This window comes from Hypanus sabinus, chromosome 20 (assembly GCF_030144855.1).
Source record: "Hypanus sabinus isolate sHypSab1 chromosome 20, sHypSab1.hap1, whole genome shotgun sequence".
Taxonomy (NCBI): domain Eukaryota; kingdom Metazoa; phylum Chordata; class Chondrichthyes; order Myliobatiformes; family Dasyatidae; genus Hypanus; species Hypanus sabinus.
In genome coordinates, this window is record NC_082725.1 from 14,383,604 (window position 1) to 14,408,397 (window position 24,794).

The following is a 24,794-nucleotide window of genomic DNA, read 5'->3' on the forward strand; positions in this document are numbered from 1 at the left end:
CCGCATGCGACTCTTTCATCTCTGTGCTGCGGCTCCCCGTGGTTTGTTAGTTTTTGAAATGTAATTCGAAATTTGAAGATTATGGTGATCTTGTACAATCTAAATAAAACGTTGCGGAGACCCCATTTCCTGGCACATCCGAACTGGTTCACAATTAGCCACCGTTCCGGCTAAGGGAGATAGCCTACGGGGGTTTGTGAGTACGTGTCTTTTGGAGCATCCGCGCCCACGGGGACGGGTTGAGGGAGGCTTTAAAGCAAGGCTGTTTAGTTCGAATAAAGTTAGCTTTGACTGCAGTGTCATTATTTTAGCGCTGCATGTAGCACACCGCTACGTGTTTTTAATCGCTGTTAATATACATCACCACTGCCAATGCCTGACACCCGCCAGTGCACGCTTTCTTTTAATTCTTCGATCCAAGGTAGGCTAACTATGGAGTAACCTTCAACCCAACGTCTTTTTTTCGGAGTTCAAAATGTTTTTGTTGCATGCAGAAATGTAATTTCGTTTTCTCTGCAGGAGTTCATCAATTTCACAAATGCAACACATTATAGTTTGTTTATACATAGCATAAAGGCAAAAAAAAAAACGTATGCAGTGTTATTTCATTTTAAATGTCAAATGGGTTTTGTGGCTCCCAGTGTTTTCTTTTCTGTGGGAAATGGGTACATATTGGCTCTTTCAGTGGTAAACGTTGCCGACCCCTGCCTTAAGTCTATGTGCTCTGATATTTGACATTTTTATCCTGGGAAAAGACTCTAAACTACACTATCTTTGCTTCAAATTTTTATGTACCTCTATCAGGTTGTCCCTTGGCTCTTAGATTCACTGGGGTTTTGCCTGTACTGGAGAGTATTAGCCATGAGAAGATTGGATCCACCAGTCAAGTGTCTCTAACCTCTTTATAGCTATTACTTTACAGTCTGGGCAATGTCCTGGTGTTGTGTTCTGCTACCGTAGCAGAGCACTGCCTTTGCAATGGCCATAGGTCTGACTTTGGCCCAAAACTACTGTGCTGATTCAGTGGCTTTCGGGACCACCTAGTAAAGGAAGCCATTGAAATAAAACTAGAGGAAAAGAATGTTGTCAAAGATGAAGGTCTCGCTCCAAGTAAGAACTGGAGTTCCATTGTAAGCAAGATGAGAGAGCAGAAACCTGATTGGATGAGAGCTAACCAACTAGGAACGACGGACTATGAAGGTGTAAATATCACTGAACTGAACATGCCCAGGTATCATCCCTGAAGAAGAAGCTGACAGAGTTTGTCATTGAAACTTGTTATATTTGATACGTGCACTTGGCTGGAAGCCCGAAAAGAGTTTATTCATTGTATCTTAAGCAGTTGATTTTACATTTTCCTGTATTGTATTTGTCCAATTTTCCTCAGTGTAGCAAGTTTATACTAATTTTTTTTTTAAAAGAGGGTTTTGTAATTGCGAATGATGTGGACAACAAGCGTTGTTACCTGCTGGTTCATCAATCAAAACGCTTGCACAGCCCTTGCGTTATGGTAGTTAATCACGATGCATCGAACATTCCAAGGTTGCAGATGGAAGATGGTGATGGCCAGAGGAACGTTCTCTTTTATGACCGCATTTTGTGTGATGTTCCATGCAGGTACTTTTATATAACGTGAATAATATAAATCGATTTCCTTCTTGCTGTCTTCGTGGCTAAGAAAAATACTTTCAGTGCAGCTAAAATTGTCATCTGATCACTTGTTAGTTACTGTTCATGTATACTGATTCACAGTAATATAGGTTTATCTCTGCATAAATCGATTACTTACCAATTTATTATTTGGAGGAAATGAAGTTCAAGTAAATTTTACGTACTAATGATGTGTTAAAATTGGATGTGAGTCCTTTACAAATGCATGCTTTCTTTGGATGGCCAACCTGGAAATAAATTCATCTGAAGCAATGGTTTTTTTAAAAAAAATCTCCCTAAATGTGTCTGTCCGTGGCTCAAACATTGGCCTTGAATTAAATTGAAGCAGCACAAGTAGGTAAAGTGGTTATTATATTAAAATAAGAATTACATATTATTAATGGCATAGAATACAAGAACAGGGAGATTATGTTGTACTTGGCCAAGTTTGGTTTAAATCTGGTCACCATAACATGGGAAAGAAGTGATTTCGCTGGTGATGTTGCAGAGATTTCTGATGACTGGACGTTTTTAATTAGGAAAAATTGGATATGGAGGACTTTTCTTTTGAACAGGGGAGACTGGGATACAGACCTGAGATGCATAAAATTATGGGCAAACCTATAGGCAGTGCCTATTTCCCTTACAACTCTCAGAAGATGCTGGGGGAACAGTAGGTCAGGCAACATCTATGGAAATATATAAACAGTTGATGTTTTGGGCCAAGACACTTAAGTGAAATGAATTTATGTATATTTAAGGCAGAGGTTGATAGATCCTTGATTGGTCAGGGCATGAAGGGATACCAGGGAAGGCAGAAGATTGGGGCTGAGAGGAAAAATGGATCAGCATGATGAAATGGCAGAGCAGAATCGATGGGCAAGATGGCGTAACTCGGTTTCTATTTCTTATGGTCTTATTACAAACTAGTGGGTATGGATAAAAAGCAGTGGGTAGAATGGGGTGAGTAACTTTCCATTCAGCTGATGGGGGGGGGGGGGTCTCAAACACTGTAGCCTGGAAAATTGGTAGAGAGGGGAACCCTCTGCACAGTATTTAAAAGTGCAAGGACATGGAGCTGTGGACTATAAAATTGCAGGCATAATGCTAAAAGTTGGGTTTAGGTTGGTTATTCTCCCCCCCCCCCCCCCAAAATTTGGAATTGGTATGATGAGCCAAATGTCCACTGAAACTTTCTGTGAGTCTACAAATTTCTCAAATTGTTTATCTCTATATAACTTGCTCAGTGAGTGGAAATCAAATAATGGCTTGTTCACTAGTCTGTCTGAGCTTTGAAAGCACTCTTAATGATTACAGTGGAGATGCAACCTTAAGAAAAAACATTGATGTGTGGAGAAAGTGGACAACTAGCAACAGTCTACAGTTGCATGGGTAAGCATGTGAGGAGCAGTTTGCTTCTATATTTATTCTTAAAGGAGCTACTCCTGTTTTATAGGTAGGCAAAATTGTCATTTGGTATGCAACAAGGTTTGACTTAAGAAGTCACTGGTAAAGTTTGTTTTTGATTTAAATTAGTTTGAATTTAAGCACCAGGAAAGCTTTAGTACTGTTCAGAAATTGCCATGCTTTGGCCAAGAATGGATAGAATTTCCTGAGGTCTAGCTAGGGTGTTATTCTGATAGTGATCAGCAACATGCTATTTTCTGGTGAAATTTGGATCAGAATCAGGTTTCAAAACACTTGATGTGTTGTGAAATTTATACAGAATATAGAACAATCACTGTAAGTTATATTAAGAAATATATCTAAGAAAATGAAATTAAATAAGTAATGCAAAAATAGTGTTCATGGGTTGGTTCATTGTTCAGGAATTTGATGGCCGTGGGGAAAGAAGTTGTTTCTAAAAAGTTTTGGTCAACTTTGTTTTTGGCACTCGTCTATTATTCAGAAGTGTGATAAAGTGCAAATACACTTTTGGGGTGTAATGTAAATAAACTTTTTGGTTGCTATGAATAAATCATCCAATATTTTTGAAATAATTAATTTAGAATTTCTATTATGCGAAGGGGGGGGGAAGGGAAAACTGCCTTGTACTAATTTGTTTATCCAGCCCACGGGGATCTTGGCATTTCCTTTTCCTTGAGCCCCTTATCTGCAGTATAGAAGCATTCATCACGTCAGTAGTAATAATCCCATTTGGAATTTGTTATGTTATACATTTGTCCTTAATTTGATTTTGATTAAATCTCATTTATTGAGGCAGTATATAAAGCAAATGTTAACATTCTTATTGTCCAAGTCTGCAGCAGAGGATTGCAATCCGTGGTGTGGAACAGCTGACAGTTGGAGGAAGGATGGTCTACTCTACCTGTTCCTTGAATCCTATTGAAAATGAAGCTGTAATAGCAGCAATTCTTGAGAAGAGTGAAGGTGAGCCTTTCTGGTCTTTTATGCATTTTTTTAAACTACTAGTGAAATTTAGCTTTTCCTGGATTGGTCTTGTTACCTTAATCCAAATGCAGGCAGCCTAAAATTTATATTTGAGCTCAACTTGAACATGATTGTAATCAATGTGGGATATATTAAAGAATGCTTGCATGTTGAAGTGTTTTCATAATTCCACTTAAAATTAAAAAAATGTCTGTCTTTATTTAGTACTTTGCATCTAGATTTTGCTATTATTGCATTTTTCATTTTTTGTTTAAGATGAGGGGTGAAAGGCTTTATGTTCCTTTATTTTGTTTTGTATTAATTTTGTTGGGGGATATCCAACTCTGCCCTCTGAAAATTTGTAATTTTTAAATGCTTAGTACACATGCTTGAAGATGCTTAATCAAAGAACAACCTAGATGACTGGATGATTATTTGTTATAGGGGCTCTTGAGTTAGTTGATGTCTCATCTGAACTGCCGGGATTGAAGCGGATGCCTGGTTTAACAACATGGAAGGTAATTCTTTTGAACTGAAGATCTTCCATTTTCCCCTCCAAGCTGCATTAAAGTAATACGGTATTTTCATTCTAAACCATAGGAGCTCAGTGATTATTGTTAAATGTAGAGTTCAATGAAAATTAGAAGGCATTGTCATCTAAGTTTACCACTTATGGGAAAGATTGAATTTGAATTCCACAGTTGACTGGCTGGTGCATGCACAGTCTTAACATTATTTCTGTCCGTGCCAGCTGTTGGATGGGGAGGGAAACTGATTGTGGAATATATGAACATGAGGAGATTGGATGTTTTGGTTTTACTTTATTTTGTATTGGTACACAATTGAATGAGTGAGTTGATTTTTTTTCTCCCTTCGAGTTGTATGATCATACAATCTATTTGCTGTCAGGTAATGACAAGAGAAGGTCATTGGTATGCTGAGTGGTCAGATGTGCCTGAGAACAAACACACCCAGATCCGCCCAACAATGTTCCCAATCAAAGACCCTCAAAAGCTCAAAATAATGAATCTGGAGAGATGGTTAGTTATGGCCAGTTCTTATGCTGAGTGCAATTTATACAATATTTAAAATGGGAAGTAATATAACTGAAATTATGATACCTCCTAAATAGGAATGTAATTCATGCTGCAACTTCATTGGGCTTAAGACTAACCTTGGCCAAGTCCATGATTAACAAAATCATGATCCACTTTAAAATATTTGAGGGGTTTGCTTCCACTAGGTCCTGTGTTAATCTTGTTGTTACTGTAAAATTAATGTCATATAATAATGAAGTAATTTAAGATAAAGCTACTCTGAAATACAGAACAGTTTGGGATTAATTTGTTAATTATTTTCAATAATCATATTCAATTTATGTTAATGTAAATCCATATGTATACAAATAGCATTACAATGGGCTCTAGGTTGACTAAAATACAATGTCAATTTTAATATTTTGATGCAGTGTATGAATTGGATTTTGGCTTTCATTGCTATATTGAAAGAAACATTGGGCAAACAGGAGAAATGCTTTGTGTCTGACAACATATTTAAAACTCTTTTTCCTTTCTTCTCTATTGGCCTTTTGATTGCATGAAGTTCTTAAGCAGTTTTAAAAGACTAAATCTTAATAAATACTTTAAGTCTTGCATTATTGTTGGCTCATGAAAGAAAACATGGTGCCATATTGAAATTTCATATTATTTTATGCTTCAATTCAATTTTCTTATAGCATTAGGATCTTGCCTCATCATCAGAATACTGGAGGATTTTTTGTAGCTGTTATGGAGAAAAAAGCTCCAATGCCATGGAACAAGCGGGAACCTAAGGTAACTTGGGTAACTTTGTCCCTTAGCTATTTTCTGATCTTAGTGTTTTTGCTCCATAATCTGCATTTCACTGATCCATTAATAAAGTGGACTGAGGAAGTATGGAGAAGGCCCATGCTTACTATTTTAAGCCCATCACCCCTACAAGGGTATAGGTCACTGAGTAACTTAGTAGAATCCCCTATCCTGGGCCATTCTTTGAAGTTGTCCCCAAATGCAGTCCATTTTGTTATCCTTCCTTTTCCATGGGTGAGGTCTTTTGAGCATCTGAAGGTGTTTTTATAGCTCTGGTTTTTTACAGGGTGATGTTGCTATCTACTTGCCCAACCCTCCTCCTTTTGTTGCCGAACTTGGCACAGTCCGTTGCCTTTTGAATAAATATTTTGCAACAATGAGTAAATTCCTGCTCTATCAGTGGTGCATGTCTGGATGTGTTGAGTTCGTAGAGTACGAGAAATGGTGAGGCAGAAGTTTAAGAAGTGGGGCACCCTAGTCCCAGGATCGTGAAATAGTAGTTTTGGAAGCTAAGAACAGTGATCAGTAATGCGCTGTCGTCCAGTGTGATATGATTTGGTAGCTAAGTCTGCTACATCCCTTGATGCCATAGGAGTGAGGATGAGGCCTTGTTAGTAAAGGATAATCGCCAATGTGAAAGAAAATACTGCTTTTAGTGGGAAGAAAGGCATCTAAGGTTCACCTTTTTGTTGTAGTCACATTACAAAAAGCCAAAGTCTATGGATTTGAGGTTCTAAATCTGAAAAAGGGTTTAGCAAAAATCATATTCAGAAGGAAATGGAGTTGGAAGAGGAAAAAGAGGAATTGAGTGGAATATATTAGAAAAATTGTGGATGCTGTTCAGTAGGGCTGGTGATGAATTTCTGAATGCACTCATTTGGAAGTTGAAAGAAGAACATGGAATCTCTGGGTTTATTGATAGGGTAGAAGCTGCTTAGGCATATATTTGTGCTGAGTGTAATTTAAAAACAATTAATCATTCTAACATTTTTTTACTCTTATTCAGTTAAGACACAAAGCAGCTGCAGTTAATCCTTTAGCTGAAGGTGCCGATGAAAAATCTGCAGCAGAGGATGAATCTAAAATAACTGATGGAGAAGAATCATTACCTAACAAAGATGGTATTCTTTGGTAAGTTGGACACTAATGTGTGAAACTTAGCAAGCATTTTCTTCCAGTGTTATGCTACTCTTTCAGTCTCAGTATTGATTAGAACAAACCTAGCACAATACCTTGGTCTTTTAAGGACCAGGCAATATGTGTACTGATGTAGTATGATTTGAACTTGTGTTCTTGAATATTTGTTTGTATGTGGTGGGGAAGCAAATAGCAGATGCTCTTGCAGAGAGAGATGTTTAAATTTAAAGTTGCAGAGGCGATTTACAAGGATGTTGCCTAGATTGGAGGGCATACCTAATGAAAATAGATTGTGTGTACTTGGCCTTTTCTCCTTGGAGCGACGGAGGGCGAGAGGTGACCTGAGAGGTGCATAAGATGATGAGGGGCATTGATCTTGTGGATAACCAGAGGCTTTTTCCCAGGGTTGAAATGGCTAACACAAGAGGGCATAATTTTAAGGTGCTTGGAAATAGGTACTAAGGGGATGTCAGGGGTAAGTTTTTCACACAGTGGTGGGTGCATTGGATGCACTGCCAGTGGTGGTGATGGAAGTAGATAAAATCGGGTCTTTTAAGAGCCCCTTAGATAGGTACATAGAACTTGGAAAAATAGAAGGCTATGCACTAGGGAAACTCTAGACAGTCTCTGAAGTGGTTTACATGGTTGGCACAACATTGTGAGCCGAGGATCTGTAATGTGTTGTAATTTTCTATGTGCCATGTCATGTGATGTAGGCGATCATGGTCTTTCCATGACCATGATTATTGGCAAATTGTTTTACAGAAGTGGTTTGTCATTGCCTTCTTTTGGGCAGTGTCTTTAGAAGATGGCCATTATCAATACTCGAGAGATCATCTGTATGGCTTCAGTGGTTGCATAATCAGAACGTGATATGCACCAGCTACTCAAACAACCATCGACCATCTGCTCTCATGGCTTCCCATGACCTTGATCAAAGATGGGGGGAGGGGGGCCTAGGTAAGTATTCCAAGGCTCACCTGCAGGCTAGTGGAGGGACGGAGTGTCTTGCACCTCCTTTGGTAGAGATGTATCTCCACCTCTCAGATTATGTATCACACAGGGTTTCATTTAGGTTTTGGTATAAAAACTTATTTTTTCAAAATACTTTAAATCCATATGCTAATTGAGTAATAAACATTTTAATTTTTTTTTAATTTAGTAGTGAAAAGTGATCCTTTGTTCAAGGTTGAAATGGAATGCATTAATCCTCTATAAATTTGTTCTAAATCATTAAAGAAACGCTTGCATTAAACTTTCTTTAAATTTCTACCTCAGTCCACCGCCGTCAAAGAAAATGAAGTTGTTTGGATTCAAAGAAGATCCATTTGTGTTCCTGAATGAAGATGATCCCCTATTTCTCCCAATACAGTAAGAGCTATTTATTTTACTTAAAAGAATAGCCATGGCCACTGATAATAGTCAACAGTTTAGAGTTGCATTGTGTGTTTTGTTAATGCTAAAATTGATATTTTGGTAAAAGGTCATTAAATTGAAACATTTGGTTTTTGTTTCTCCCCAGTTGCGACCTTGACTATTATTAGCATTTTCTGTTGTATATTTCCATCATTCTCAGTAATTTACTGTAGGAAAAACTTCTTGAATCTACTGAACTTAGATCAGTTCTGTTCTGCTTCTCAACCCCTGTTTTATGCCTTTGCTTCATATCCCTTGACCATGCTGTCATGTACACACAACCCTGTAAAGTATCAGCAGCGTTGGAACACACCTGGAGTCTGGTTTTGCAGTTAACAAAACACTATTTTATTAGTAACTACGTCATATAGTAACTTATACCAGGTAAATCAAGAGTTAACAGTGTTATGCATATATAGGTTAAAAAAAAATAAAGTTATCAAACGTATTCAAGCTCAGGTGGCAAGAGTTAAAGTTTTACGATGGTATGTAAGAAAATTCAGTTCAGATGCACAGGTTAATTAATGCGAGATGTTTGTGATCCAAGGCAAATGTTGTGAGAAGGCAATTACGTTGATTTTCCACAGAATCCATGTATGGATTATCACCAACAGTAGCTTATCACAAAGGGGACCATCTTCAAGGGAACCACCACCCAGGCAAGGGTCAACACACCGGTAGACTCCACAAGGTTACCCCAATCATACACAACGTGATAGCCACTTATCCAGTTCCACAACATACAAAATAACTCCCAACAGTGATTTGCCACATGGGTGCCTTTCTTCAGTGAACTACCACATCCAGACAAAGGGTAAATGCACATGTCGTATTCACAAAGGTTTTCCCCTCACCAGAGAACCCATTCCTGTGGATTGACTATGTGACAATCACTTTCATATTCGAATGGAAACAAACTCACCCTCATGGGCTACTTGGGGAGAGAGTCCAAACAGTGATCTCTTTGTCACTAGGTTTCTTCTGTTTCAAACCTTCCTCTCCTCTCTTTGCAAACTTCTAGTTGCAGAAACTTGTGAGAGTCATTTATTAATACTCTGGATCGATCTCAACTCACCCCTTTTGAGCTACTGAAAGTTTAAACCAGCGACAGACTCACTGGTGCCTTCCATCGACCAAATCCATCTTGACTCTGAGCATGTGTGTCTGTGTGTCCTTGTATGTCTGTCCCTCTCGCCCCCCCCCGCCCCAAATAGTGTCCAAAAGTCATTCTCATTCTCCCAGCGCTTTAAAGTGACAGTCCATAGGGAAAAAATTAGCCCTATGGGTACCTAACACTGCCTAACAAACATCAATCCTTGCATCATCCATCACTTTGTTTTGGGGAGGAAGATGGAGAATGAGGAAACTTTCAAATTTTTTGACTTGTTAAATGACCTAAAGCTCTGATTTTGGGCTTCTTGTTTGTTCAGGTAAACTTCAAGAAGGATGTAGTGTTTCTGATATATGTATCCAAATTGCACAAGTTTTTGTTCACCAAAAAAAGGGACTTTAGTGTTTCTTATCCTCAATTTATGATGACTAACAATAATTTGAAATAGATAACAATATCATACTTCTGTGGTTTAATGAAGGAATGCTCATTGCTTTAAGTATATCGTGTCAGTTGCATAAGGACATTAATCCACAAGTACTGTGCATTCTAGTCTGAGGTGTGCACAGGAAAATTCTCGCAGTGCCATTATGCAGTATTTCAAGTTTTAGCTCAGTTTTGCTTATGGCACCTTGGCAATGCCCCATGCATATACAAAATACATGAGATGAGAAAGTTGTCAGGGATAGATAAAGAATATTTGATTTGGGTTGATACAGTTGAACTATGTTAAGAATTAATGGCACTTAAGTATTAGCTAGTGGTAGAGGATCAAATTAGTAAATGGAGGTTCGTAGCTGGTGACGTTACAATGCTGTGACCATCAGCAAAGTTATGTATACTGTAGAAATTAATGAGAGATGGAAGTGGTGTTGCTGTTAGGGCAGTTCTGGAAGAAAAGAATATAGCATCATTTATGGAATCCAGATTCAAGGTCTGCAATGTCATATATAGTGCCTTGTAAAAATATTCAGCCCAGCCCCCACAACTTGTTTATTCTTCTAATTTTCTATATCTAAAATGTATTGTAAAGTAGGATTTTTTCAGCTAACCTACAAAACATTGTTCATTATGTCAAATCTAAAGAAAAATTCCAAAACCTGTCAAAAATTTATGGAAAATTAAAAACTAAAATTATGAGGCTGAGAAAGTATTTATCCTCTTTGTAATTACTAACTTTCATTTCATACAATATAGTGTATTATGTTACGAACACAATTTGTTGATGTAGAGAATTGGAGAGTCACTTGTTTTCAATAAATAACTCCCCTCTCTGTGAGGTGCAACAGTATGGTAGATTTCTAATGGACCAAACCAAAATGAAGACAAAAAAGCTTTCGAGACAAGTCAGGGAAATACAAGAGAAGCACAAATCTGGGAAGGATACAAGACCATCTCAAAGGCACTGGCCATAGCTCTGAGCTTAGTGCAGTCCATTTTGGAAAAAGTGGGGAAAAACTATGAAACCACAGCCGTACTGCCTTGGTCAGGCCACCCCTCTGAACTTAGTTGCCAGAGAAGAATGGCGCTTGTAAGAGAGGCAACTGTAAAGCCAACAGTCACTCAGTCAACTGCAGAAGTCAGTGTCTGCAACTGGAGATGAAGTTCACAGTTCCACAATCTCTGAGGCCTTGCACAAAAAATAGGGCCCAAATCTTTGTGGACAGCTTTTGAATTTTTGTACAGCCACCTTAATGTACTTCTAAAGTGAGCTTAATCAGCAAACTTGTGTGTCATATGTGACAGATCATTAGTAAGCAAATACAAATATTGAAAGTGGTAAGCACATTAATAGCCCCAAGTACATCAAATCTATTTCAACTTTGCAACAAGTCAGTTGAATGTGCCACGAATTGATTTGCAGGTATCTTGTTCCCAACCTGGGGTCCGTGTAACCCTTGGTTAATGGTAAGGCTCCATGGAATAAAAAATGTTGGGAACTCCTGCATGAGATCATCTACCACATGACAAACATAAAAGTATGCTTTATCAAAATATTGTGATTTTTAAACAGGAACTTTTATCAATTGGATCCTTCATTTCCGAAGTTGAATGTCTTAACCAGGACACACGAGGGAAAGAAACGGCATCTGTATATGGTTTCAAAAGAATTAAGAAATGTGCTTCTTCATAACAGTGAACGAATGAAGGTTTGTCTGCAATGTTTGTTTATTTTACATTTCAGTTTGTCACAAAGCCTTCCTGTTTTTTGTGTATTTAGTCGTCTGATATAACAGACATTTGACAAGAATGATCTTCATAGTTGAAACTACATGTACTAAAAACACTCAGCAAATCAGATAGCATCTATGGAAAGAGAAATGGAGTTAATTTACCTGATAAGTTGAGCTTTTCTGTTCCGGTTTCTAATCTAGATTTTCTGTTTTTTCCCTCTTCATGCTTGAAAATTTGTTTTTCAGTAATTTTCAGATGCTTAAAACCCATTGTGATGTATACTTAAAATATTAAATGGAATTTTAAAAATAATATAGTGCAGAATGGTAGTTTGCATCAATGAAAACAGTTTTCTAGTCCAAGCCTCCAACTTAGTCCAAATATGTTTTTAAAAAGAAATCTACTTTGATGTTTGACAGAATCCCAATTCTACACTGCTACCAAGATTAAAAAGTAATTTTCTTTATTTATTCTAGTACTTCTAATAATAGTTTTTAAATCAGTGGCTCCTGGCCATTGACCTGTCGCTCAAGGAAAACAAGCTAATTTCAGGTCACCTCTCGGCATCCTTTATTCTAAAGAACACACTTTTTTCCCTCTTTAACACACTTTGTAAAGGTCTCTTATCACCTGTGTTCTCTTGATTCAGCCAACAAAGGATACTATCCCTGTGTACCTGCTCAACAGCTTATTTGTCTGACCTCTTTTTTTTTTCATTTGAATATATTGAGCATGCTGTGTTTCTGTTAGGTGATCAACACTGGAATTAAAGTTTTGAGTCGCAATAATGACGGGGAAGAGTTTGGCTGTGCCTTCAGATTAGCACAAGAGGTAATGTTCATTTATCATCTTTTGTTCTTTCTTTTTAAATCTTATTAATTTTAAACAAACATAAATGAAACATGAATACAGAGAGTTTGAGAGTACATAATTAATAGGTTAAGTATACATTCAAATAGATGATAATCCATATATAGTAACCTCCCAAACTCATAGTAATTACGAAAAAAGGAGTAAATAAGAAAAAAAAATCCCCAAAAAAGAAAAGAAAAAAAAACAAACCAACATGGGCCATTGCATTATGTCAAATATACACAGTAGCGTCAATAACTCCACACCTCCATCCAAATAATTAAGGATAATAGAAGCAGGGTTTAGGAAAAGTCAGTTTAACTAATGAAAATGTTGAATAAATGGTCTCCAAGTTTCTTCAAATTTAACTGAAGGATCAAAGATAACACTTCTAATTTTTTCTAAGCTCAAGCGAGAGATAGTTTGAGAAAACCACTGAAGTATAGTTGGAGGATTAATTTCTTTCCAGTTCAATAGGATAGATCGTCTAGCCATTAATGTAACAAATGCAATCATCCATCGAGCTGAGGGGGATAAACAACTATTATCCACCATTGGAAAACTGAAAATTGCAGTAATAGGATGCGGTTGCAATTTGATATTCAGAACTGTTGAAATAGTACCGAAAATATCTTTCCAATAATTTTGCAAACAAGGGCAAGACCAAAACATGTGGGTCAATGAAGCAACTTCAGAATGACATCTGTCACAGGTTGGATTAACATAAGAATCAAATCGAGCAAGTTTATCCTTGGACATGTGAGCCCTATGTACAACCTTAAATTGTATTAGGGCATGTTTAGCACATTGTCTTATACCCATTGAGCAGTGGGAGAAAATTTTACAATTAGTCAATTCTTCTTCTATTTGTGCTAAACATTTATCATCTTTTGAGTTGTTTCTGCTGATAACATTGCTGGCTCGAAAATTTTAATGTGTGGATAATTAAAATATTAAGATAATTGTAACTTTATACAGATTGCATTTAAATTTAATTATTTTTAGACTTTCTAAAGAAATAAATGAGCAGTACTTTATTGTAAATTGAAATATTGTACATGTACAACATCTCTGATCTGTGTAATTGGTTGTACATTATCATTTTGCATTTGTTTACAATGCCTGTAAGTAGCACTGTTGATTATAATTTTATTTGCAGCTAATAAAGCATTAACAACTTCATTAGTAATCTTTTTGTCTTCTCATCTAGCCTTTTCCCTAAACTTATTCTCTACATATTTTTAAAGACTGGGGGAAATCAGGTTTATTGTCACTGACACAAATTGTGAAATTAATTGTTTTGTGGGAGCAGTACAGTGCTAGCATAACAAACCACTATAAGTTACAATTAAAAATAAGTAGCATTAACTGGTAGCTTGTTGTGTAATGGTTACGATAACCCCTTGCAGCAATAGTGACAGGGATTCAGTTCCTCCCACTATTTGTGCGTACTCCGTATGACCACAGGTACTCCAGTTCCCTCCCATATATATTCCAAAACCAGGGTCTACGTTGTGCTGATGCTTTGTTGGCACCAAGACCATGGCGATACTTGCAGGCTACACTCAGCACATCTGTGGACTGTTGGTCGTTGACACAAATGACACATTTCACTGTGTTTCAATATACACATGACAATAAAGTTGATATTTAGACATCTTTAGTGAAAAAGAGCAATAACAGTGGAGTGGTCATGGTTTCAGGGTTATTCGGAAATCTGATGGCAGAGGGCAACAAAGCTATTTCTAAAATATTGAGCGTTGAGTCTTCCCTGGTGGTTCTATAAGAAGAGGCTTGGTGCTGGTCTTTAATGATGAATGTCACCGTCTTGAGGCGTTACCTTTTGAAGATGTCACCAATGGTGGGGAAGCTTGTGCCCATGGAGCTGGCTGAGTCCACAGCACTCTGCAGCCTGTGATGATGCTGTGCATTGGCGTCTCCCAGATGGTGATACAACCGCTCGGAATACTCTCCACGGTACATCTGTAGAGAATTGCTGGAGTCTTTAGTAACATACTGAATCTCCTCAAAATGCTAATATCACTGGCATACCTTTGTCATCATTGGGCCCAGGATAGATCATCTGAGATATTGATGCCCAGGAACTTGAAACTGCTCGCCCTTTCCACCGCTGACCCCTCAGTGAAGATTGGCATGTGTTCTGATTTCCTTTCCCAAGGTCCACCATCAATTCTTTGGTCTTGCTGATGTTGACTGCAAAGTAGTTGTTGTGACACCACTTTCTCACTTCTATACTCCTCCTCAGTGCCATCTGAGATCCCGCCAACAGCAGAGGTGTCATCGAATATAGCTCTTGAGCTGTGCCTAGCCACAAGGTCATAAGTGCAGAGAGAGTAGAGCAGTGGGCTCAGCATGCATCCTTGAAGTGCACCTATGTTGATCCTCAGCGAGGAAGCGATGTTATTTCCAATCTGCACTGATCGGTCTTCCAATGAGAAAGTCAAGGATCCAGTTGCAGAGAGAGGTATAGAGGCCCAGGTCTAGAAGCTTGTTAATCACTACTATGTGGATAATGTTGAATGCTGAGCTGTAATCGTTAAACATCTACCTGATGGAACTATTGCTGTTGTCCAGGTGGTCCAAAGCCCAGTGAAGACCCAGTGAGATTCCATTCACTGTTAACCTATTATGGTGGTAGACAGATTGCTAAGAGTCCAGGTCCTTGCTCAGGCAGAGTTGAAACTAGCCACGACAAACCTCTCAAAGCACTTTGTCACAGTAGGTTTGAGGAAGCAATTTTGGTTCTTTGACGAAAGAACTATTATATTTATCATCTGAATTGTCTTTTGGTCTTTATGCTCAACATTTAAACGTATTCCAAGAGAGAACATGGTATTTTGTCCAAATTATAATGCTTGCTGAATTTAAATGATCTTTATTGGTAAAACTGTTTGCTGTATTGATTTTCATGTAAATTTTAAGATAATGCCATTGAAGCTTCTATAATCTTCTAAATCAACGTAATCTTTTTCAAAGTTAATTATGCCCAGAGTGCAAACTCTCTTGTCTGCTTTTGGGATCTGTGATTTTTTAATCCTATTATTGCATTTGGATTCTTGCCTGGTTTTGCAACTGTGTATAGATTTGTATTCTGGACATGAACATAATGACACCTGAACTGAGGTTAATGACAACATGAACATAATGACACCTGAAACTTCCCATGTAATAAAGATGCTCAGGATTATGTGGAGACCATGCTAAAGAGTCATCAATCAATATTAATCTTTTGGAAAGCTATGAACTCCAAGCCTGAATGCATGCTTGATAGACCCTATCACCTTAAATTTATGTTGCCACTACTTTGAATTGCATCCTAGAGAATGTTGTCTTGCTGAGTGCCTCTATCTATGGTTTTGCAAGTTACTGATAAGTTGACAGATGGCCTCTGGTGTATTAAGTTCAGTTTTAACAGGAGCTTAGTTGGTCAGTTGGATGGATGTTAGAATCACTTTGTTTTAAATCTCATTGATGTCATACGCATTGTTGAGGGATCCCTACCAACCATCGGACAATCTATGTGCACCCCCTTCCAAATGGTAGTGGGTCAACAGCATCAGGGCTAGGACTGAGTAATAGCTTTCCTCCGGCGCTGTGACTAAGATCTCCACCACCACCAAGATCTCGTCACTAGGAGTTTACTGTGCACTACACACTTTTTGAGTTACATTTTATTAACTTGTAATATTTTGTTTTGTATGTTGTGTGGGTGCATTGTGATCTGGAGGCACTTTTGCTTAGTTTGGTCGCATACGTGTACTGTCAGATGACAGTAAACTTGAACTTGACCAGAAACACATTGAGAAGCCTTGTAACTGTCCAATTTGCAGTACAAGACTTTAGCTGCTGAAACGGCCTGTTCTGTTCCATTTGCACATGTCATGGTCATAGATAACTACAGCACAGGGATAGGCCATTCAGCCCATCTAGTTCATGCTGCTTCGTCCCCTTGACTTGTATCCTGACCACAATAATTTATGAAAATGTATATTAGTTTCCATCGGGTTTATTTAAATCTTTTGTAGATGGAAGTTACAAAAGTATTCTTTGTAATGCTATAGCTCCTTTATAATGCATCCATTAAAACAACTGTTGACATCTGTAATCTGCCTTCTACTGTCCTGTGTTTTATGCAAAGGGAATGTATTGAAAAAATGCATTTTAATTAGAAGAGTTTCCCTTTGGAGCAAGGTAAAGCTAAATTTTAATTTTGTTTTACAGGGTATTTACACAATAAATCCATACATTAATGGAAGAATCATTAAGATTTCAATTGAAGATGTTATGGTACTGCTGACACAAGAAAATCCATTCATTGGTAAACTTACAAATGATCCTCAAAAACAGGCCAAGAAGCTGAGTATGTCATAATGTTGATAACTTTTCTTTAAATGAGAGAATATGTTTTTAAGGTTCTATGGAATAATTGTTCTGGATTCATATGAAAGAAAAGAATGAATGGGCATGCTGCTTACATGTTAGTTCTTGGACCATTCACAGATGTATTTTTAATCATTCTCATGAAATGGACCTCTGCTCTCATTCGGTATTTATGGCCAGTTGCAAGATGCCTGTGTTCATGATTGTCCTATCATAAAAAGCTTCAAACATACTCCCAAGTTGTTCCCACAATAGGAACCTGCTGAAAGAGGCATGAATGGTATTTTCATGAGGCTCTGCAAGGCAATATCACCATTAGTATGGGAGCTGGGAGAAAAGAACTAACTCTGCCTCTTAAAATATTTTGTCTTGAGCTTGACAAGTCTCGATGTTCAAAAGCTATTGCTATTCAATGAGTTTTTTTTCAATCTTCAAAAGTATTTAAACAGGAGTTTCTGTAGGCTCTAGAAATCTTGAACACAGTGCTAGAGGAACTCAGTAATCAGGCTGTATCTATCTATAGAGGGGGATAAACAATTGCTGCTTTGGGTCTCAACTCGAACCATTCACTATTTATCCCCTTTAACTTGCTGATTTCCTCCAGCGTTTTGTGGAGTATTTAAGTAATCCGCTTTTCAAAAAATCATGGAATGCCACGATTTACCTGCATTTCACCAGAAGTTCCTCTCCATTGATTTTGATGGAGAGGGATACCTTGCATAAGATTATCAAAATAAATTCCCTACTGATCTCATCGGTCATGCACCCACGATGGACCTAAAGATTTCTCTGGAAAATCTGGCCCAAAATAAGTAAAATTCACAAATATAATGAAAAAATGTTGGGTGTTTAATTATGTTTACTCGCTGTATCCTACAAGTAAGCTCTGATAATTTAACTTGAAGAATATTATCAAAATCTTTAAGTAACCATGAGAATTCCCATAGTGCTACTCTTATTTGCATTTAACTAATGAAAAGGGAAGCCTGTATGCTAATGAATAATTAGCACACATGCTAAGACCTGCTGATGGCTATTTTGCATGTTTGCAATATGCTGCTCCCTGAACCATCTGAGATCTCTCATCAGCAAATTTAAATGATGTATAACACTATTAAATGCTAATTGATGGTGTTTATTAAATTGTAATAATGCAAGCCAATGCATTATGGTGCGACTCTGTGCTTATAAAGATTATATCACCAAAAGAAAATGTAACCTAATGAATTTGAAACGTCCTAACTATATGAATAATCAATTTTTTTTCTGTTTTATGAAACAGCCATGGGAAGCATTGTGCTGAAATATGAACCAGATCCTTTGTAAGTTCCTTTTCCTATTCGAGCTAAGTTGCATGCTTCTTTTAATAAGTTAAAATTATCCTTTCTTTTTAAAGTCTACTGGGGTAGTTTGTGCATACCTGCAGCATGCATGGTACCATGCCAAGCCCCAGTTAAGTAATGAGCCGAGGCTATTTTGTAGTGACAGTGCGATTGAAGAACCATATTCTCCTTATTCTGGTGCACACACATCTTTTGTCAAACCAATTGGCGCTTGTCTGCTGTGTGCAGCTAACTAGGAAATTACTCAGTGGTGCAGTGTCTGGTTTTTAAAATGTCAAATCCTGACCATCTTTATCTTACATGGTTTTTGCATTTTGTAAGAATAAATTGCAAGTAGTTCAGATCAGAATAGCAGGTTGCACATGGACAAGTTATTTTTTTTTACAAAATTAATTAATTTATTTTATCATGTTAATTCATAATGGGAAATTCACAAACTTATGGTAGAATTTGAAGTCATAACATCTGCTTCACTGATTCAGAATGCTAACCATATTGTCATAAATATTGAATGAATTTAGAAATCACTCAGCTGTGAAATATTGGTTGGCTTTACTAATACTCCTGTTTGCATCCTTATTCCCCCCTGTTTTAAAAAAAAATCATTGAGATTTTTGTCTTTTCCACTGAACATTTGGCTAACCTTTGTGGTTTTGACTTTTGCTGGTTTCTTTTTGATATTTTAGCTATTATACAGATTATACTTGATCCAAATGCCACAGTTCATGTGTTTACCTGAATCAGTATCTCAAATTCTGTCTTTGCTCTGATTTATTTCCAGTTTATAAATCTTTCCTTGACCTTATCTGCTTCAAAACTGTGTAATACAGGTGTTTCTCCTTGTATATAGGACCTCCTCACAGCTGATACTTGTTATTAAGTGTGTTAAATCCCTTGGGAAATTGCTCCTTATTCCAACCAGGTTTCAGATATTTCCACTGCACCTTTTTGCTTTGACGATCATTTTCGTTTTCTATAACTCCTTCTTTCATTAACCTTTCTGTTAAATGATGAGTTTTCTTTTGTCTATTTATTGTGTGGACAGATCTTTTGGCAAAACTGTAGAAATTTAAAATAAATCTTCAATGATATTTGGAAGGCTGAAACATTGTGCATTCACTCCAATTTGGTCATTTGGAGCAATATAGAAAACCAAGGCACAAGGGCAAAAATGTTTGATTGGCAAAACTTAAAACAAAAGATTCTGCAGATGCTGGAAACCCAGAGAAATGTTGGAGGAATCAGGTCAGGCAGCATCTATGGAGAGGAATAAATAGTCACCATTTCAGGTTGAGACCTTTCATTGGGACCAGAAAGGAAGAGGGAAGAAACTAGAATATAAAGGTGGGGGAGAGGAAAGAGCACAAGCTGACAAGTGAGGGGGAAGGTAGCTGGGTGGGTGGAGGATGAAGTAAGAAGCTGGGAGGTGATAGGTGAAAAGGGTAGAGGATGAATCTGATAGGAGAGGAGGGTTGATCATGGGAGGAGGGGCACTAGAGGGAGGTGATAGGTAGAGGAGAAGGGTAGAGGGAAGCCAGAATGAGGAATGGAAAAAGCGAGGGGGAGGAGGGTGGAGCAATTACCAGGTTAGAAATCAATGTTAGACTAGCAAAACTCGTTACTCTTTAATGATTCATTTGAGACATGGAAGACTTTTTCTTCCCTTTTCCTTTTTTTCTTCTTCACTAACTAGGAGCTCGTTTCTGGTCTCAATTACAGCTGACCCATTCTTAAGAAATTAGGTGTTCATTACAGCAAAACTCCCTTGAAATAAGTAATCAGGCTAATTCCCTTTATTTCCATCCGCCCCAGACCACCACAATGTAAAGTACAACTTGGCCTTCGGTCTGATTTATCACTTTCCCTTGTTTCTCCCTGAAAAAATTTGTTTGCAGAAACACGGAAGGTCCAAAGTGCCCTATCGTATTGTGTGGCTGGAGGGGAAAGAATTCCATCCGAGCATTTGTTGCCAGGAATGAACGGTTCCATTACTTGCGCATGTTGGGAGTGGAGGTCTTCAGAGATGAGAATAAAGGCGAAGGATCTGATAAGGTAGTTGTAAATTTTGAGAAAAATGAAGAACCAATGGAAGAAGGCACGTTGAATGTTCCAAGAGAAGCTGAAATCTTACAGCAGGACACTGAAGTTCTACAGGAACCTGATAAATGTGACAAGACCTTGGATGCTACTACAGAACCTGAACAACTTCAAAAAGATGTACAGCATGCACAGAGAGAAATTAATAATACAAAGCAAGTGGCAGAATCTACTAATTCGTGTTCAAGAATTGAGAAAACTGATCCTACTATGCCGTGTCCTGATGCAAAACAGACTTGAGGTTGAGTCAGAGCAGGTGTGAAATGTGGACTGATGTAGGTTTCTGCAGAAGAATACTAGTCCTGCCAAATTGTTAAAAGAAGAACGTATTCAGTTTAGTGTTCAACATGAATGTCCTGAATTGTAATAACTAGGCTTGAAAAAATATAGACATGAGAAAGTCTGCAGATGCTGGAAATCCAAAACAACACACACACAATGTTGGAGGAGCTCAGCAGCAGGTCAAGAAATGAAAAAAGTCAACATTTCTGAAAAAGGGACTTGGCCCAAAAGTTGATGCTGGAAATCCAAAGCAACACAATTGATTGCTTTTTCATTTCTGTAGATGCTGCATGACTTGCTGAGTTCCTCCAGCATTTTGTATTTGTTGCTTTGGAAATATAGTGACACATTATTGAGCAATCATTTCCTGACACGAATATCTTTGCTAAAGAGAGATTTTGGGTATTTTCCATGAATTTCTTTCACGGGGTAAAGGGGGAAGCAAGTACTTTCATGGGCAAAGAGAAAAGCCAGGTTGCTTTCATGAGGGGTAAAAATAATTTCAGCATCACTCAAGTCTTTCCAATTAGTTTGACAACCTATTGTCAGAAGATTATCCTTTTAAAATTAGGTTTTGTGATCTGTTTAATGCCATTTTTATTACTACTATTTCTGCTAAAGACTTAAGTGAATCCCATCTTTAAAATTTGTTACAAATTTTTATTGTTTGAATTTATAAATGAATTGCTATATTTATTTTAATGGATCCTCATAAGTTTTAGGACAATTTACCCATGACTGTTTAGATGGTAACTTGGATGAAATGGATTGCCTGCCCAAATGTTATTTTCTCTCTTGATTGCTCGGGCGTTGAAGGTGTTTATTTCTCCCTTAAATTCAGCAAATCATTACTTGTACCTGAGGGAGCAGTTCCTTAGTTTTCTTAAATATGGTTACAAATATGAAGACAGCCAAGATAACATAATTTGCTTAATAAAATAAGCTGAATTTTCATTTTTTGGAGTGTTGAGCTTTTTGTTCCTCTGCAATCGCTGTGAAGTGTCCTATAATGAAGTGACCGGAACCGAGCATAACTCTCCAAGTGTGGTCTAACTAGAGTTTTATAGAGCTGCAACATTACCTTGTTTCTCTTGAACCCAAGCTCCTGAGTAATGAAGGCCAACACACCATATGCCTTCTTAACCACCATGTCAATCTGTGTAGCTACTTTGAGAGATCTATAAATATGAAACCCAAAATCCTTCTGATGCACCACACTGCTAAGAATCCTGCCATTAACACTGTACTCTGCCTTGAAGCTCAACCTTCTAAAGTGTTTCACTTGACACTTTAGTTGCTGGATAATGTGTAGCAAATACTGGGTATGGTTAAAATCAAAATCGTAATTTTGGTTGTGTCACATTCTGTTCAACCACCACTCTTGCTAATAAGTTACATTTATATATGCTACAACAATCTACATTGGCTACAGGTTGATGAGTATTTCAAAATCATTAGTTCACATCATTGTCTTAAAATCCCCCTCTTGTCCCTCTCTCCAAGATTCACTTCAACAACTTTGTGGTCTTCTAGTTGTGGCTTCTTGAAGTTCAAGTTTTATCATCATTCAACCTTATACATGTTTTCACACACATCATTTAATATTTTCTGGCACTGGGCATAAATGCATTCAGCTGTCAATATCAAAAAATTTTGCAATTCCTCTACTAAATACTCTATCTCCTTCTAAAGCATTTGTTAAGGCTTATTCATGGCTTGTGGTCTCTGACCATACTTTTGCTCGTTCTGCATGGTGTTTACTGAAAAGAGCATGCAATTTTGATCAAGTAACAATGGAGGAATAGTGTACTGCAAAGCAAGAATGGTATATCGTTTGGAGATAGGTATTCCAATGCACATGCTGTCTCTATCCTTGTTGGTGGAGTTTGTAATTTGAGAGGTTTGTTGGAGAGAAATTAACCTGATAAATGAAGAGTGTCACACGCCTGCAGGTGATGAAATTAGGAGCTGAGCCACATGCAAACCTCTGGTCCACCATATTTGTGACAGTCTAAATAATTTTCTACAGACCTGTACTGAGATTGAAGTTTTTTTGTAGATCTAACAATCGTAACATTTAATATCATGGAAATTTCCATTCCCTTAAACCTGTACGATGTGAATATTGATGGCAGTTTATTCTTGGTACTTGCAGACATAAGCTCAAGTTTTTTCTCTGTTATTGCCCCAAAGGAAAGTTTTGTTTTCATTCTGTTTTAGTTTAGGGATAGTGTAAAGTATCCTGAAAAGAGATATTTGGAATAAATAGCAGAAGTAAGAAATGTGCTGAATGTAGGATGTGAAAGATGGAAATACTCAGAAGTGATGAGGACTAATGCCTCATTCAGTAAAGCAAGGGGGTGATGGTTAGCTAAAGGATCAAATCTCCCATCTGCCGAAAGTGGAATTATCCAGTGACCAAATATTCCAGTTCCCATTCTGATGTTGATCCATAGCCTCCTCTGCTGCAACAATGAAGCCACCTTCAGGATGGAGAAGGAGCACCTTGTATTCTGTCAGTGTAGTCTCTAACCTGATGGCATGAATATCAATTTCTCCTTCCAGTTTTAAAAAAAAAAGTTCCTTCCCCCACTTTAGCCTCTCGCTTGCCTATCACCTGCCCTGGGTACCCTCCTCCTTCCCTTTCTCCTATACTCCACTCTCTTATCAGATTCCTGCCTCTCCAGCCCATTACCTTTCCTACCCTCTTGGTTCCATCTACACTTTCAATCCATCTTCCTTTCCTCCCCCTCCCCACCTTTTTATTCTGTCTTCTCGGCCCCCTTCCTTCCCAGTCCTGAAAATGGGACTCTGCCCGAAATGTTGACTGTTTATTCATTTCCATAGATGCTGCTTGACTGCTGAGTTCCTCCAGCATTTTGTGTGTGTTGCTTTGGATTTCCAGCACCTGCAGCATTTCTCGTCTTTTAAATCTTGATCATTCTGTTTCACTTCTGACATTTGTCAGTACATTCCGTTCATTTCATGTAGAAAGGTAGGATGTCACAATAGTATAGTGGTTGGCGTAACGCTATTACTGTGTCAATGATCGGGATTCAGTATTCAGTGCTGTCTGTAAGGAACCCATGACCGTGTGGGTTTTCTTCAAGCGCTCTGGTCTCCAACCAAATTCCAAAGACATACAGTTAGGGTTAGTAAGTTGTGGGTACGCTACACTGATGCCAGAAGCATAGCAACGCGTGCAGCCTACCCTCAATCCATCCACAGACTGGTCATTGACGCGTTTCACTCTGTGTTTTGATATTTCAATGTACATGTGGCAAATAAAACTACTACAAAGAACTTCTTTATCTTAAAGTCAACTAACGATATGTTTTAATGCAATTGCTATGTTTTCATGCCAGATTTGTGCCCCAACTACTCTATCGGATTAGTAAAACAGTGCAACAAGTTTTAATTAGCAGTTTATTTGATTTCTCATAATTTTGCCTATGAGTGCAAAATCATTTTTGTAGTCTTTATAGGTTTGGGGTTAATTTGGGACTACTAGGACATATTGTGAGATCACAAAATCGTGCCCACATACCATAAATTGCAGGAATACCTTTTAGGGAGTTGTAACATTGCAGTCAATTGGCAGCTTGCGTGATACTCTGCTGGAGTGTTGTGGAACCAGCTTCAGCGTTGAATGGTATCGGCAATTAATCAGACTTTATTCTTAATGTCAAAGGCAGTCAACTGAATAAATGGACATTTCATTTCTATGCAAAGCCTCATTTGATATAATGATGACACTTCATTCTGTGTCAATCTGCAAAAAATTACAACTTCAACAGTTTAAATGTTGCAAAGTCAGTTGATAATATTTTGTGAAAGTAATATTACTCTTGTAGCATTGTATGTATGCGTCAAAAGAATATTGCAAGGCTGTTTGCCAATAGCTCTGATTTTAGCTACATTGTTTTAGCCAGAATTGAACTGTACTGAATAAAGTAGACCTAGTGATATTTTGCAGTGTCATGATGTATCCAGCTAAATTTGATACTCTGCTGGACATTTTTTGGGGATGGGTGTTGGAGGCCTGACCGAAAGAGATGATCCTTTACTTCTGCTTGTCAATTAATGTGAATG

At 37.7% G+C, this 24,794-nt stretch overlaps 1 protein-coding gene across 1 annotated transcript in view; it reads left to right on the forward strand.

Annotated features, from left to right (window-relative positions):
- nsun2 (NOP2/Sun RNA methyltransferase 2) overlaps positions 1-21,656 on the forward strand; it is a 30,534-nt gene extending 8,878 nt beyond the window's left edge. The window contains exons 7-19 of the mRNA XM_059945129.1: positions 1,422-1,617; positions 2,968-3,042; positions 3,911-4,041; positions 4,486-4,559; positions 4,951-5,081; positions 5,777-5,873; positions 6,895-7,019; positions 8,304-8,396; positions 11,567-11,702; positions 12,478-12,558; positions 16,822-16,960; positions 18,263-18,302; positions 20,219-21,656. Coding sequence (XP_059801112.1) covers positions 1,422-1,617; positions 2,968-3,042; positions 3,911-4,041; positions 4,486-4,559; positions 4,951-5,081; positions 5,777-5,873; positions 6,895-7,019; positions 8,304-8,396; positions 11,567-11,702; positions 12,478-12,558; positions 16,822-16,960; positions 18,263-18,302; positions 20,219-20,660 — 1,760 coding nt within the window. The 3' untranslated portion in view covers positions 20,661-21,656. The remainder of the gene's footprint in view (positions 1-1,421; positions 1,618-2,967; positions 3,043-3,910; positions 4,042-4,485; positions 4,560-4,950; positions 5,082-5,776; positions 5,874-6,894; positions 7,020-8,303; positions 8,397-11,566; positions 11,703-12,477; positions 12,559-16,821; positions 16,961-18,262; positions 18,303-20,218) is intronic.
- The last annotated feature ends 3,138 nt before the right edge of the window (positions 21,657-24,794 follow it).